Here is a 14,759-nt window from a genome sequence, read left to right on the forward strand (position 1 = left end):
ATGAAAGAAATTTTATCTATAAAAGCAATAAAAAGATAGAGAAGGTCCTTGTCTTGAAAGAGATTCAAGAGCAGGGTATACAATCAGAAATAGATTCAAGAGCAGGGTATACAATCAGAAATAGATTCAAGAGCAGGATACCCAGGCATTGGCTGCTCTGGATATCCCCAATTGAACAAGCTTTTCTAGCTTTTTTTTTTTTTGAAAGGTAAGGTACAAAATTTTATTAATAACAGATGAAAGTGTTACAACAGCCTCCCAGTGGACCCCACTGGGGAGAAAATCAGCTTACAAATCCCAAATAGAGTGAGAGCAAAGTAGCTGAAATACATGCTGGTGTTTAAACTCTGGTATAACAGAAATCCAAGAAGCAAGCCCATTCACTGCAAGCTGTATTAGGTCTTCAGGATCTCTAACTTTGCTACAGAACACTCGATCATTTCTTTCAGATAATATAAAAAATAGAGTACATAACAAACATGAATGCATTTGATCAATACAAGTAAAACAGAGCAACCTCATAAATGAAGCAGTTTTTCCTCTGAATACCTTTCCTTCTGAAGCCAATGTTCCAATCTCTTCATTTTCCTCTTGTAGGGTCCTACATTTGGCCATCAGCATTTTCCCCATCTTGCTTTGAGGAGTAAAATTGACAGCTGCAACATTATCTTCCAACTCTTTTACTCTCTTCTCCTTCTCCTCAACCAAATTCTGGCATTATGATAGAAAAAGAAAAAATGAACATTGTTGAGAAGAATACAAGTAAATAGTCCTCCAATCTCAAAGAATAGCATAGCTTCAATAAAATTATTTACTATCAATCCATAGATTATCAAAGATTGAAAGCAATTAGCAACCACGACTCCAAGGAAACTTCTACTAAAAAATATCGATTAATAGCAAAAAAATCCCATGTAAAGAAGTTTATCAGCCAAGAAAATATAGGGAAACATCAAAAAACAAGAACACAATATACAATAAAATAGATCTTACAACAAATGCTTAGAAAACAAGTGTAGGTTCTTACACAAGAAAGAGTGGATAAAATGACTTAACAACCAAATTCCAACACCGTAGGTCCCTCAACAGGCATCTATAACGTGCTGGATTAAGCAACCAAAGACAAACTACTTACATCAACATGATCCAGAAAAAACATACAGAGATTCAGAAGTTCTTTTCTTCCCACTTTTATTATTATTATTATTATTATTATTATTATTATTATTATTATTATTACTTTATTAATATTAGGGTTTGGGGGCTTTTTGTCATGCGTTCTTTACTTTTGACAGGGGGATTCAAGGCACCTATTCCTGGAAACCAAACGGATCCTTAGTCCTTAGATCCCTGAATAGGCATATGAGAAGTGATGGATTAAGCAACCAAAAGACACACTTTAAATCATATAGTATTTAATAGACTTGTAATTTTTCCTTGTTAATGAAATTTATCTTATTATTCATTATCAAAGAGAAACCATTGTGTTCTACCTCCAACAGTCAAATGGAGAATACAAAACAAGTAGAATAGTTTTCACAAGCATAACGTACAGCTGCAAGGATAAGGCATACACCTTTAAACGTGTAAACTCCTCATGTATTGCTGGATCAAGTAATAACCTCCTTGCCTGTCAGAGTCAAACATACAAAAACATCAAACTAGTTGCAGAGATATTAAGAATCACATTTTTATAGATAATATAAAGCATTATATGCAGTTTTCTTTTATGAATAATAATAAATTTATTGATTCAGAAGCAAATTTAGAGTGAGTTCATACATCATTCCAGCGAGAGGCGCGAGCTGCAGCCCCTCCTTGAATCTTACAAGTAAACTAGGAAAGAAAAACAAGAATCACAACTGAGCCCAAAATAATTCTTCCCTATTTACCCCTTGCTTAGCTAACATATCTGACAAAGTATTTGCTGATCTCCCCACCCACTGTACAGTGACCAAATTGGAAGGGTAAGACATCTTAACCCTCACTTACAGAACTGAAAACACCTATTACATACAATATAGCCTAAAAGAAATTAGATCTTCCCACCCCCTGTTTAACCAAGGTGTCATCCATGGAATTAGTGCTCCTCTTGGCCCATTGAACACTTACAATCATATTCTTAGTTGGCTGCTTGATTTTCTTTCTTTCATTTGAGAGTCTCCTTCCACCAGCAGCTTACTAATATCCAACTGCTTAGCTCTTTTTATTCCTTCTAGAACTACCAGGATTTCAGCTCTCAGAGAATCCCCCCAGCCTATAGATCCTGAGAACATAGCAATAATTCGACCATCTTCATCCATGAAAATACCACCTATGCCAGAAGGGCCTGGATTACCTTCATTGCTACCATCGAAGTTCAATTTGATAAAACTCAAATCTGGTGGAGTCCAAACAGGTCTAATAGCACTAGACATAGGAGCTGACCAAGCCACTTCTTCCCAGTTTCTAATGATGTCTCCTACTGAATAGGCTTCAAAAAGCTTCAAAGACTTGACCCAGTGTGCCACCCTAACATAAACAATTTCTATGAGGGCTTCCTTGCTTTTTTCTTTGTCAAGAAATAATCTTTGGATTCTTTCTTCCCAAACCGTCCAACAAATAGCAGCTCTAGCACATCTCCACAAAATTTTACCTCTCTTCTTTAAACCCCTCACTGGAGTGGAACTGAACAAGCTTTGCACACTTGAAGGGGAGGGCCACCTGCAACCAAATAAGAAAAGAACCAACACCAAATCTCTGAAAAAAAAGGGCAAGAAACAAGCAACTGATAACAACTTTCACCATTATTCTTACATAAGATGCACCAATGCGGAGATAAACATCAATTAAGCCTTTTCTTTTGAAGAATGTCACAAGTGTTACACTTTTATAGGATTGCTTCCCAGCAAAAAGCACCTACCCTAGGAGGGATAGGGATACCCTAACCTTCTCAGACTGGAAAAGAAGACCCAAGTACCGGACTAGGCTGTGTCAATGCTTTGAAAAAAGATGAGCAAGAGAAGATACCTGAAGGGACAAGAGATCAAACCCTAGAGTCCACACGGGAAGGTTCAAGAGCTACCTCATCCAAGATTTTAAGCAAATTCGAATAGGTTCCAACTCAAAATCTCTGAGAGCCCTTCTAAGACCCAAGTTCCAACCAATAGCAGAATTAGATAGAGTAGCAAAGGTAGCTTCTGGTTCATTTTTAAACCTAGACAGAGCATACGAAGAGGGAAACTGCTCTTTCAAAGGAAAATCCCCCACCCAAGTGTGTTCCCAAAAATTTACTGACAAACCAGAACCAAGATCATACCTAATGAAGGGAAGAAAAGACTGAATGATGGCATGAATGGACTTCCAAGAAGAGGCTCTTGAAGCCCTAGATGATAGTCCCGGATCCCAGCCAGCTGCCTCTTGCCCATGAATACTTAGGATTATTTTATCCCACAAATTCTCCTTTTCTTTGGACCATCTCCATAACCATTTCCCTGACAGAGCTTCATTCTTCTTCTTCAAGTTCCCCAACCCCAGTCCCCCTTCACTTTTAGCTCTTGAAACTAGCTCCCACCTAACTCTATGGTCCCTTTTCTCCTCCCCGGGTTCCCATAAAAAGTCCCTCTTTAGTTTTTCCAACTCCCTACAAACTCCTTTAGGGATTTTGAACACCGACAAGTAATAGACTAGAAGGTTTGCCAATGTTGATTTAATCAGGGTTATCCTCTTCTTCTTCAAGTTCCCCAACCCCAGTCCCCCTTCACTTTTAGCTCTTGAAACTAGCTCCCACCTAACTCTATGGTCCCTTTTCTCCTCCTCGGGTTCCCATAAAAAGTCCCTCATTAGTTTTTCCAACTCCCTACAAACTCCTTTAGGGATTCTGAACACCGACAAGTAATAGACTAGAAGGTTTGCCAATGTTGATTTAATCAGGGTTATCCTACCCCCAAAGACAAGTAATTCTTCTTCCAAGAAGCTAACCTTTTAGGGAATCAGTCAATCACCGGATTCCAAAAACTCCTTTTTTCTAGGATTATCCCCAAAAGGAAGCCCTAAATACTTCAGTAGCCAATGAGCTATCTCACAACCTATTGCTCGAGCCCTTTCCTCCACCTCTCCTCCACTCATATTAATACCAATCACACAACTCTTATCAAGGTTTACTTTGAGGTTAGTCATTAGTTCAAACACTTTAATCACCATCTTTAGATTGCTCACCCCACTAATCTCCTTGCCATCACAAAACAGAATTGTGTCATCTGCAAGTTGTAGGTGAGTGACTGGAACCCTATCCCTCCCCACTCTCCAACCACTAATCAGATTTCTGGAGTCTGCCCTCTCAATAAGCCTCCCTTAACACTTCAGCAATTAGGGTAAAAAGGAACGGGGAGAAAGGGTCCCCTTGCCTAATACCCCGGACAACTGGAAAGTGATCCACCACTTTGCTGTTTACGAACACAGAATAATGGCAAGTTCTAATGCACCCTTTTATCCACTTGCACCACCTTTGCCCAAACCCAAAAGACTCTAAAAACTTCCATCAACAGAGACCAATCAACCAGATCATATGCCTTCTCCAAATCCGGCTTACACACCAACCCTTTCTCCCCTCTACTTCTGTGATCCTCCACACTCTCATTTGCAATTAAGATTTGATCCACAATTTGCCTACTCATCACAATTTGCCTACTCCTTAGATTCCCCCCTAGCTAATTCACTTGAATCTGCTTTACCCACCCACACCATCTTCTTACCCTGTAACTCCCCATCCTCCTCATTTTCAACCTCTAATCCTTGGGTATTCAGTACAGAGGCACGACTAGATCTGAAATACTGACATCACAGGCCATACCTGGGTCTGAAAGAATAGGAGAAGAGACAATCGACAAGGTTAGTCCTCCCACTCTCTGAATAGGGCTTAGCTGATCGCCACCTAGGCTAACTTCACCCTTGTTCGTACTTCCGAGGCTTTGTCGTTTATCCCCATCTATGCCATCTCTACTCAAATTTTGGTGAGCAACCGAATTTCTCTTGCATGTCCCTTGTCTTAAGTTACTGTCCTGGATTGATTCTTCCTTAGTATTCGATTTTCCTCCTTGTCTTTCAAAGCACACTCAGCAACATTCATCTCTTTGCACCCAGTGGAGGTTTTATGCAGTAAGGGATCCTCTGCTGCAAGCTTTGAGTATAGTATATCAGTGTTTGAGGTGTCTTCCAACTCTCCTTGACGTTCGCCGCACTGAAATTTCGCTTCATCGTCTGAGTCTGAAATCTCCTCTGAGCTACCACAACTAACTCAACTGCCATCCTCATCTTCATCGTCTTCCCTACACCCCCTGGAATATCTTGGATTTGGCCTATCTCCCTCCGTCCCATCCTGGTCGTCTTCTCTATGTTTTGTCACCGGAAACCAGCTCAGAGTCTTCTTCGATGAACTTTGGCTGGCTGAAAGAGATTTCCGGTCCCCAATAGCCGAATCTCGTGAGGAAGAAGATAGACACTTGGAATTGTCTATCAACGGTTGCTTATAAAAATGACTCACGCGACCACTTAAGTGGTCACAAGAATTCGAAGAAGTGTTGTGGACCCTTATCTCATTATGAACAAACTGACCCGAAACTGAGCCAGTTAGGTCAGAATATGTAGTGAGAAACTAGAACTTGAACCTGACTCAAACCGCCCCTTGATTTGACCAGGTTACTCCTTTGACCAACTCCGCATAGGACAAACCAGTTGTAAAGTTGTTTTTGTTTTCAAAAAAATTTGAAAGCTTTTCCAAAAATGCCTCTTTACTTTCGACATTCGACTTTTCAGCTTCCGCATTTGATGAAAGCTTCACTCCAGCAGTTGCCATGTGTCCAAACTTCCTTTTCTCAGTCCCACCAACTGTAATCCATCTTGCCACATCATCATCTCCTTCAAGCTTCGACCTCCCCGTCCACTGCAACATTTCAACTTTCGAACTCACCCGGACTTTATACCAGTATCCTTCTACGCATAGTTGTAGTACCCTCAGAACTTCCTCAGGCTTCATTCCAGCAACTCTCAAAAGAACTACTCTCAAATCTGTAGTCTTGTACGACAGGAGAACACCACCCATCGCTCGCACCAATCTCTCTACGGTGAATTTTTGCCAGAGATGAAAAGGTAGCCCTAGCAGCTTCAGCTTGAAACTGCCTTCTACGATGGCAACCTCATTCGAAAGGAGGCACCAATTTTCAATTCTAACAGGTCCTTAACTCGTATCCAGCATGGTGAAGTCTATCGACATCTCCCCCACATCAAGGACTGCTTTTCTATCGTTGAATGGAATAAGATTGACCGCCAGGTTTAACCCAAGCTTCAACGACGCCTCCTCTAATAGCCCCTTCCAGTCCTTTACCTCCTTCCTCGCAGATAAAATGAGTTTCTTCTCCCAAGCTCCCTTCTCCCCAGCCAAAGCGATTTTTGGTTCTGGTATTGTAAACACCACTGTTGGCTTCCCTTAGTTTTCCACTGTCTTCTAAGCCCAACCTCTCCAGTCTCTTTCTTCTTTCTATCATCTCTTCTTTCTTACTCTGTCCACCAACTACTTTCTCTGCATGTACCTTCATGATCCCTGATTCCTTGCTGACTAATCTCCTATGTATAGCATTATCCACCGCTAACCATCCCTGCTGCCGAGCACCTTCAGGGATAATTATTGCTTAACTTTTCCTTGTGTCGAACTTTTCTTCCGAAGTAACAAACCATCCTTTGTTGTTCTTTCTTCTCTCAACTACATATTCTCTCCTGACCTGCCTTAGCGTACTTTTCCACACTTCACTCCAACTCACTTGGGCAGCTCCATCTAAAAAACCTAGAAACCAAGGAACAACATCTCCCACCAACAAAACCATTCCTCTCTTTCCTTCTCTAATCTTGATCGTAAAGTCCTTCTGGTAGAATATCTCCTCCAGCAGCATTTCTTTATTTTCTATTCTTAGAGCTTCTCTCCACTTACCGGTAGGTGAGAACCCTTCTTGTCCTTTGAACTCCATTTTGTTTGAGTATCCACAAACATCCAGCAGAAAGGTTTAAAATATAACCAATCTCATCAACTTGGGGGAGAATAGCAACAGAGAGCACTGGTATGAATGCATCCAGACTTCTCTCTTGTGGCCAGAAACAATTGACACTTGCTGATTTGGGAACTTTGACTGGCTCGGACGATCACTGAATAAGTACTAACGATGACCTGAGAAATTTGATGATGCAATGGGCAACCACGATAGGCAGGATAGCGTCTCCGGCAACTTAACGACTTTCGATTCTTAGAGCTTTCTCTCTCGACCTCCCATTTGACAGCCTTCAATTTTTTAGAAGAGAACCGCGAGAGTAAACAGACCCCCTTTCCCAGCTTCTCCTTCGACTTTTCTCTCTATCACGGACCCCCTCTTTCAGAGCTCTCCCTCTTTCTCTCTAAATTTTCTGTCAATGTCCAACCCCTTTCTCCCTCGAAACTCTCAGCTCTCTTTCTCTCTCTCAAAGCTCTCTCTCCCCCTCTAATTTTCTTCTCTCACTCGAGCTCTCTCTCAGATTTCTCTCACTCGAGCTCCCTTCTCAACTACTCAGTTCCACCTCCCTCTTCCGAACATTCCTCTCAGCAGCTTCTTCGTTTCAGCATCATCTCTTAGTACATGGTATACTTTTCATTTTCACAAACCGTTTGGATGGAATTTTTTCAAAAACATGTTTTTCAAAGTAAAAGTAAATGACGGCGTTTGAATACAACAAAATGTTTTATATGTATACATGCCACGTGGCATCCATATATGATTCCACATGGTGTTTGAATGTAAGTCAAAAATATACGGATGCCATGTGGCATTTAAATGTAAGACAATAATATATGGATGCTAAGCAAGGGGCTACAAGGGAACATTTATTTTGAGCGGCTTTGTAATTGTATTTATGACTAATTCTATTTTTTATTTGATGTAATACTGCCCTGAAGAGGTAACAGCTCGTGCCTCTTTTGAGTTCCCCGTACTGCCTTTTCTGAATTAATAAATTATATTCATTCATAAAAATAATAATATATGGATGCCATGTGTCATTTAAAAGTCGATAATATTACATGCCACATGATAACATAGATGAATGCCATGTGGCACATAATTGTCACAAATTATGTTCAAATGACACCTGGCATCCACATGTGCCATGTGGCAACATATATGGATGCCATGTGGCATTTGAATGTTGGATCAATGACATGTGGATGCCACATGGTAGCATAGATGAATGGCACACGGTACTTGAAATTAAATCAATGATATTGCATGCCACATGTCACTAAATACATTAATGGGTTTATACTTTCACGTGGCATTCATATATGCTACCATGTGGTGGGAAAAAAACACGAAGTAAAAGTTGGCTTCGTGCTCTTCATGTTTTTTGTACTTTTACTTCATGTTTTTTAGAAGTAAAAAACACCCCAAACAAACATGTTTCGATACTTTTCATACTTTCAACTTTTGAAAGTATGAAAAGTACTTTAAAAAGTACCACCAAACAAGGCCTTAACACACATGGTTGTTGTAGGTAACTCCAGGAAATCATGAAAGACTTGTGGTTAGATATTATAATGAAAATTTTGCACAAGAATATACTGGGCCTGTAAGTGATTGGAATGAAGTCACAGATGAGCTTCTTTCTGTTCTCCAAGGGATGAAGGTTACTCTCTATATATCATTAAGTTGGAGGTGGAAAGCCCCATGAAGGTGCTGACATGCAATTTGGAAAACGGGTTAGAAGATCTTCTAACTCCTTAGCAAATGAATTAGCTTGGATGGGGCATATGGCATATTTTAGGTAAGTGGGGCTATGGCTTGGTGTAATGGAAAAATCTCAGGCTGACAGGTGTAACAACACGAGTTCTAATATGAGCAATCACTTCATTCAATAAAATACTGAAGGTTTGGCCATAACCAATCCAGGCCAAGACCTGGTTAGAAAGGCACCATCATTGAGTAATGGCCCTAATAGATCCTATGAAAAGGCAATGGAATGTACTAGGCCTAAGGACACAAAAGACTTATTTGCATGAATTTTGGGGCAGCCCACTTCTTTACCCAAATACAATTTATATCACTGTCCTTTGTCAACCACTTAAACTTTCTCCTCTCATTGCTGTAGTTCCAGAGCCCAATCTTGTCTTCCTTTAACCAGCCCACTACCATCTCAGAATCTCCTTTTATGACCAGCTAATTGATATTCAGGTCTCTAGCTCTTTTTACCCCATTCCATAGTTGACATTACCTCAGCCCTAAGGGAGTCTCCCACTCCAATTGGACCTGAAAACATGGCTATTATATTTCCTTGTTTATTCCTTAAACTCCCCCAATGCCAGAAGGCCCTGGATTTCCCAAACTGCAGCTGAGAAGCTCATCCTCAGCACTACAACTGTTTCAAATATTTTCCCTATTTCTTTCGGTCCATAATGACCAAACCAACGCAGCCAAAACCAGCCCCCACAACACTTTACCCCTTTTTTCCCAGTCCCTGGATTGGTCAGGCCAGCAGAAACACTTTTAGAGATTTCAGAGCCACCCAAGCTAAGCTTTCAGCCTTAAAAAATGGGTCCATAAGCTCCTAACCAACCTGTAATGGACGAACAAATGATTTGTACTCTCCAGGTCCTGCTTGCACGTGATGCAAGATTGATCCTCTATTATCATCCCCCATCTTGCAAGGTTAACTCTGGTTAGGCATCTTCCCAACGAAGCCACCCAAAGTAGGAAATTTACTTTTGTATGAGCCTTAGTGTCTGAAATCCAAGTGGAAGACAAATGTCTTCTTGGCCCACCGGCCCCACCCTTATCACCTAGTTATTCAGGATTTGAAGCAAATTTAACAAACTGTCAAGTTCCTCATCTTGAAGACTTCTTCGACAGTTGGATGACCACACTACCTCGCCCCTGAAACCTCATAAGAATCATTTTCCATTATCCACTTTGCAAGTAATGCCTTCAGAAGTCGGTTGTAAATTCTTTTAATTCCCTTCCAGACTGAGTTGCCATATGAGGTAAGGGTCACAAGATGTCCCAATCACAACTAGTCACCCCATTTTTTTGAAGCAATCAGTTTCCTCTACCAGGCTTTATCCCTTCCAAATCTCCACATCCAATTTCCAAGCAGGGCTACATTGAACTACTTTATTTTCTTTCTACCCAGGCCATTTTTGGAAGCAATCAGCCTCCTCCACCAGGCTTCTTTATCCCTGCCAAATCTCCACATCCATTTTCCAAGCAGAGCTGCATTGAACAGATTTATTTTCTTAATTTCTTTATACCCGGCACACCATCTTCGAATGGAGTACACACTTGGTCCCAGTTCACCTCATGAACTTTACTCTTCTCAAACCAATGCTACCACAAGAATTCTGTTTAGGTCTTCTCAATTCTCTTGGCAAACCTTCAAGGGAATGGAGAATATAGATAAGTAATACCGTAATAGGCAGACTGACTGGCCAAAGCTCTCTCGATCAAATGTCACCCTACCTTCCTTGGATAAATTTTTGGCTTTCCAAGCTGAGAGCCTTTTCTCCAATCTCTTCATGACGGGTCCCATATTGAAGTAGCTAAGCACCTAGCAATAAAAGGAAAACCCAAAGGAGAGCCTAGAGGAGTAATCATACCAGGGGAGTAATCAACCCTGGGCTAAACTCTACCTTCATTGCTCTGATTCCCAAGAAAAGTGATGCAAATCATTCAAAAGACTACAGGTCGATCAGTCTAGTCAATAGCCTCTATAAGATCATCACCAAGGTGTTATCCTTTAGAATTAGGAATGTACTCCCAGCAGTTATAGCAAATAACCAAGGAGCCTTTGTCAAGCGAAGGCAGATAACAGACCAGATTCTTGTAGCAAATGAGAGCCTAGAGGATTTCAAGAGATCCGGGAGAAGTGGGAAGGTCTGCAAATTAGACTTGGAAAAGGCTTTTGACATGGTTGATTGGTTTTTCCTTTTAGAGGTGATGCTGAACTTTGGGTTTGGAGAAACTCGGTGAAAATGGATGATGGGTTGCATTAGGGATTGTCATTACTCTATTTTGGTAAATGGGACAGTGGTGGACTATTTCCCAGCTTCGAGAGGGATTAGGCAAGGGGACCCTCTCTCCCCTTTTTTGTTTACTTTGGTTGCAGAAGTGTTGGGGAGATTGATCTCCAAAGCAGACTCTATGGAGCTAATAAGAGGATGGAGAGTTGGAAGAGACAATATACCACTTATACACCTTCAATTTGTAGATGACACAATTCTGTTTTGTGAAGGAGGGGACATCAATAGAATTGGAAACCTGAAGCTTACTATACAACTCTTTGAGCAAATGTCAAACCTTAGAGTAAATTTTGAGAAGAGTTGTATAATTGGAGTCAATATGGGCGAGGGGAGGTTTGTGAATGTGCAGACATTCTGGGGTAGTTTCCAATTGGCCCTTAAACTACCTTTGGTTTACAATTGGGAGATAATCCTCAGAAAGGTGAACTTTGGTTTGAAAAAAGACTTGCCAACTGGAAGAAGAATTATTTCTCTCTCGATGGGAGGATCACTTTGATAAGGTCTACTCTTGCCAACCTTCTTGTCTATTTCCTATCAGTTTTTAAGATTCCAGCTAAGGTGGCTAGTAGGCTGGAAAAACTAATGAAAGACTTCCTTTGGGAGCCGGGAGTGGAGAAGAAGGACCATAGGGTCAGATGGGATGTGGTATGTGGATGTAAGAAGGATGGAGATTTTGGAATTGGGAATATAAGGGTTAGGAACTTAGCACTGTTGGATAAATGGTTGTGGAGATTCTCATTGGAGAAAGTAAGACTGTGGGTTAAGATAGTAGGAAGTATACATGGGCTGGCAGGCAATGGATGGGACTCTGGGATCTTAGCAAGGACTACAAGAGCTTCTCCTTGGAAAGCTATTCAAGCCATCTTGCCCTTGTTCTATCCATGTGTCAGGTATGACTTACACTCAGGTAACCTCATTAAATTCTGGGAACATGTGTGGGTTGGGAACTCCTCTTTGAAAGATCAATTTCCAAGCCTCTTTGCCATCTCTACCCTTAAAAATGAGCCAATTTCCTCTTTTCTTGTTCCTTCTAATTCACCTTCTGGGTTCGGTTGGAATTTGAACTTGAGAAGAGATGTCAAGGACACAGAATTAGCTTGCATTTCAACCTTATTATCCATTCTTGAAGGGGTCTTCATTGAGCCATTGAAGTCAGATAGTAGAATATGGACACTCACTCCCTCAAGTTCCTACTCTTGTGCCTCTTTCTTCAAGGCCCTTTTATCCCCTTCTCCTGTTGGATTGTCTTTTTCTGTTAAAGAAGTATGGTGTCGACCTATTCCTCCAAAGGTTGAGTGCTTCTAATAGAAAGCCTTTCTAGAAAGAGTTAATATAGGGGATTAAAAAGACCCAATAGATGCTTGTCTCCTCACTGGTGTGTTCTTTGTAAATCTGATGGTAAGTCCGGATATCACTTATTAATTTCTTGACAGTTTGTTAAAGTCGTTTGGGAATGGTTTACTTCTCTGTTTGGTTGCAAGTGGACTCCCCCTTCGGATGTGCAAAGCTTGTTTACTTCCATTCTTAATTGGTCAACCAAAAGGGCCAAGATCATGTGGAGATGTGGTAGGGCTGCAGTGCGTTGGACTATTTGGGAGGAGAGAAATTTAAGGGTATTTTCTAATAAGGAGAGAAGCTTGGAAGTAATCCTGGAAACTATTCACATTAGGGTGATTCACTGGTTGAAAACCTTGGAGTTGTTTGCAGTGTTCTCAGTTGATGAGATGGCCAGAAAGTGGAAGGAGATTGCGGAGTTGGGCTCAATCAAGAAGACCTTAAATTCCTGTTGGACACCTCCACCTCAGGGGCTTACCAAACTGAATTTTGATGGCAGCAGCATGGGCAATCCAGGGCCCTCCGGAGTTTGGGGAATAATAAGGGATGAAAATGGGAACCTGTTAGCTATGTACTCTGGTCCAATTGGGGTGGGAGATTCCTTGAGGGCTGAGATCCTAGGAGCTCTTGAAGGGATTCAAAGGGCCAAGGATATTGAAATCCGTTGTACATGGATAGTGAGAAGGGCTAATGCACTGGCAGATGGTCTAGCTAGGGAAGGGGTGAACAGAAACTCAATGTTTTGGGCTGTTTTGTAATTGCTTCATGAATTCGAGTTCATAGGGTATTTGGGAGTTGAGATTTTTTAGCTCCTTCCTTGTAGTTCAGCTTTTCCATCTTATTAATACAATTCACTGTTAATGATCAAAAAAAAAAAAAAAAGGAAAACCCAAAAACTTGACGGACAGATGATTTTAAAGTTATTAACAACAACATTATGACCAATTCACCTCTTTTTTATGTGTACAAGTCTTGTTTCATCCACTTCCAGTTTTATCCAAATATAACCTGCAGTGCTTTAGTTTAGGCCAGCCTAGGCCTTTAGAGAAATTTAGTGGTAAGACAGATCAAAACGGAAACACTGTGCCAAAACTGCCTTAAGAGCATATAGATTTAATCTGAAAAATCTTATTTGGTATGGCTTGCATTCAAACATTTAATTGGTCCTGGAAGTGGTTAACATCCTACAGCTTGTTAATGTGAACACCAAGCTATTAGTCTAAAAGAATAAGCAAAATGTCAGCACAATGGCATCCTAGAAAATGAAATAGTTTTCATTGTCACACGCAATGTGCCAGTATTACCATAAGAACTTTATATAGGTTGGTATCAACACACTAGGTAGTAGTTTGGTAATTTCCAGGATTAGCTAAGTCCATCAGATCATATACGACCACTTTTTTGTGGACAAAACATAACATACAATGTAGTTCTTGTGCCATGACAAATTCTTAGATATAAGAGAAACAGCAGTCAAAAGCCCAACCGGTTTAGAGGTCTTAGCACCACTCCAGTAATCAACAAAACCCAATGTTTTTAATATTCAATCATGTGTGCACCTAAATTGGCTAACAACTTGGACGACTTGCCACCCAAAGATGGAGCAGGGTACAATTACTATTTCCTATTGTTGTCCAAAAAAAAATACGAAAAAGACCAGCATCTTTCATCACAAAGACAAGCAGAAACAATATAGCATTTAGTTTGGCATTAGTGAAGAGCTAGAACTAGAATCAAAATAATAGCCACAAGTAGATACCTATACAGCTATACCCCCTTCCTTCCCAGAGATAAAAACAAAGAAAGAAAGAAACTTAAGTAACAATACCTGCATTGATGGTGGTTTCAATTGTGCCTTCAGATCGCGAACTGCAGACTGGAAATTAACAAGTGAATTTCAGCATATGATCAAATCAGAGATTCTCTACAAAGTACAGAACCCACTGCCAAACACATATGAGTAATTTTCATTCCAGCATATTTGTGCTAACAGCTATCATTCTGGATGCAAACTTGGTGCACTTATCAAAAGCTGGAGAAAATTCCAATCTTTTCAGAGGATGATGGTTTCTGTGTACATATGATTGAGAAACCGATGAGCAATAATATACATAGGATATGGAACCAATCATCATGTCTCAATAAAGAAATTAAGTTGTTATATATGTTTCTCTTCCAAATGATTCTCTAAAGCAGATGGAATGCTGAAATAATATATTTTACATCCTATCTTACAAATATGTACAGATGGAAGTGTGATGGTGGACAGCCATATTACCTTCAGTTCCGCTATCTCCTGCTCACGTTTTGCAAAAGTTACAACAAAGGCAGCTTCTTTTTTCTTTGCCTTCTCAAGCTG

The 14,759-nt window shown here is 40.5% G+C and overlaps 1 protein-coding gene across 1 annotated transcript in view; it reads right to left on the minus strand.

Moving 5' to 3' along the window:
• Positions 1 to 14,759, minus strand: part of FIP37 (FKBP12 interacting protein 37) — a 33,237-nt gene that overhangs the window by 2,162 nt on the left and 16,316 nt on the right. Inside the window, exons 8-11 of the mRNA XM_088985708.1 lie at positions 14,679 to 14,756; positions 14,229 to 14,276; positions 1,577 to 1,630; positions 550 to 711 (exon numbers count right to left, since the gene is read on the minus strand). Coding sequence (XP_088841834.1) covers positions 550 to 711; positions 1,577 to 1,630; positions 14,229 to 14,276; positions 14,679 to 14,756 — 342 coding nt within the window. The remainder of the gene's footprint in view (positions 1 to 549; positions 712 to 1,576; positions 1,631 to 14,228; positions 14,277 to 14,678; positions 14,757 to 14,759) is intronic.

Source organism: Nelumbo lutea, chromosome 4, assembly GCF_056320005.1.
Source record: "Nelumbo lutea isolate HS-2025 chromosome 4, American lotus-T2T, whole genome shotgun sequence".
In the NCBI taxonomy this organism is placed as follows: Eukaryota; Viridiplantae; Streptophyta; class Magnoliopsida; order Proteales; family Nelumbonaceae; genus Nelumbo; species Nelumbo lutea.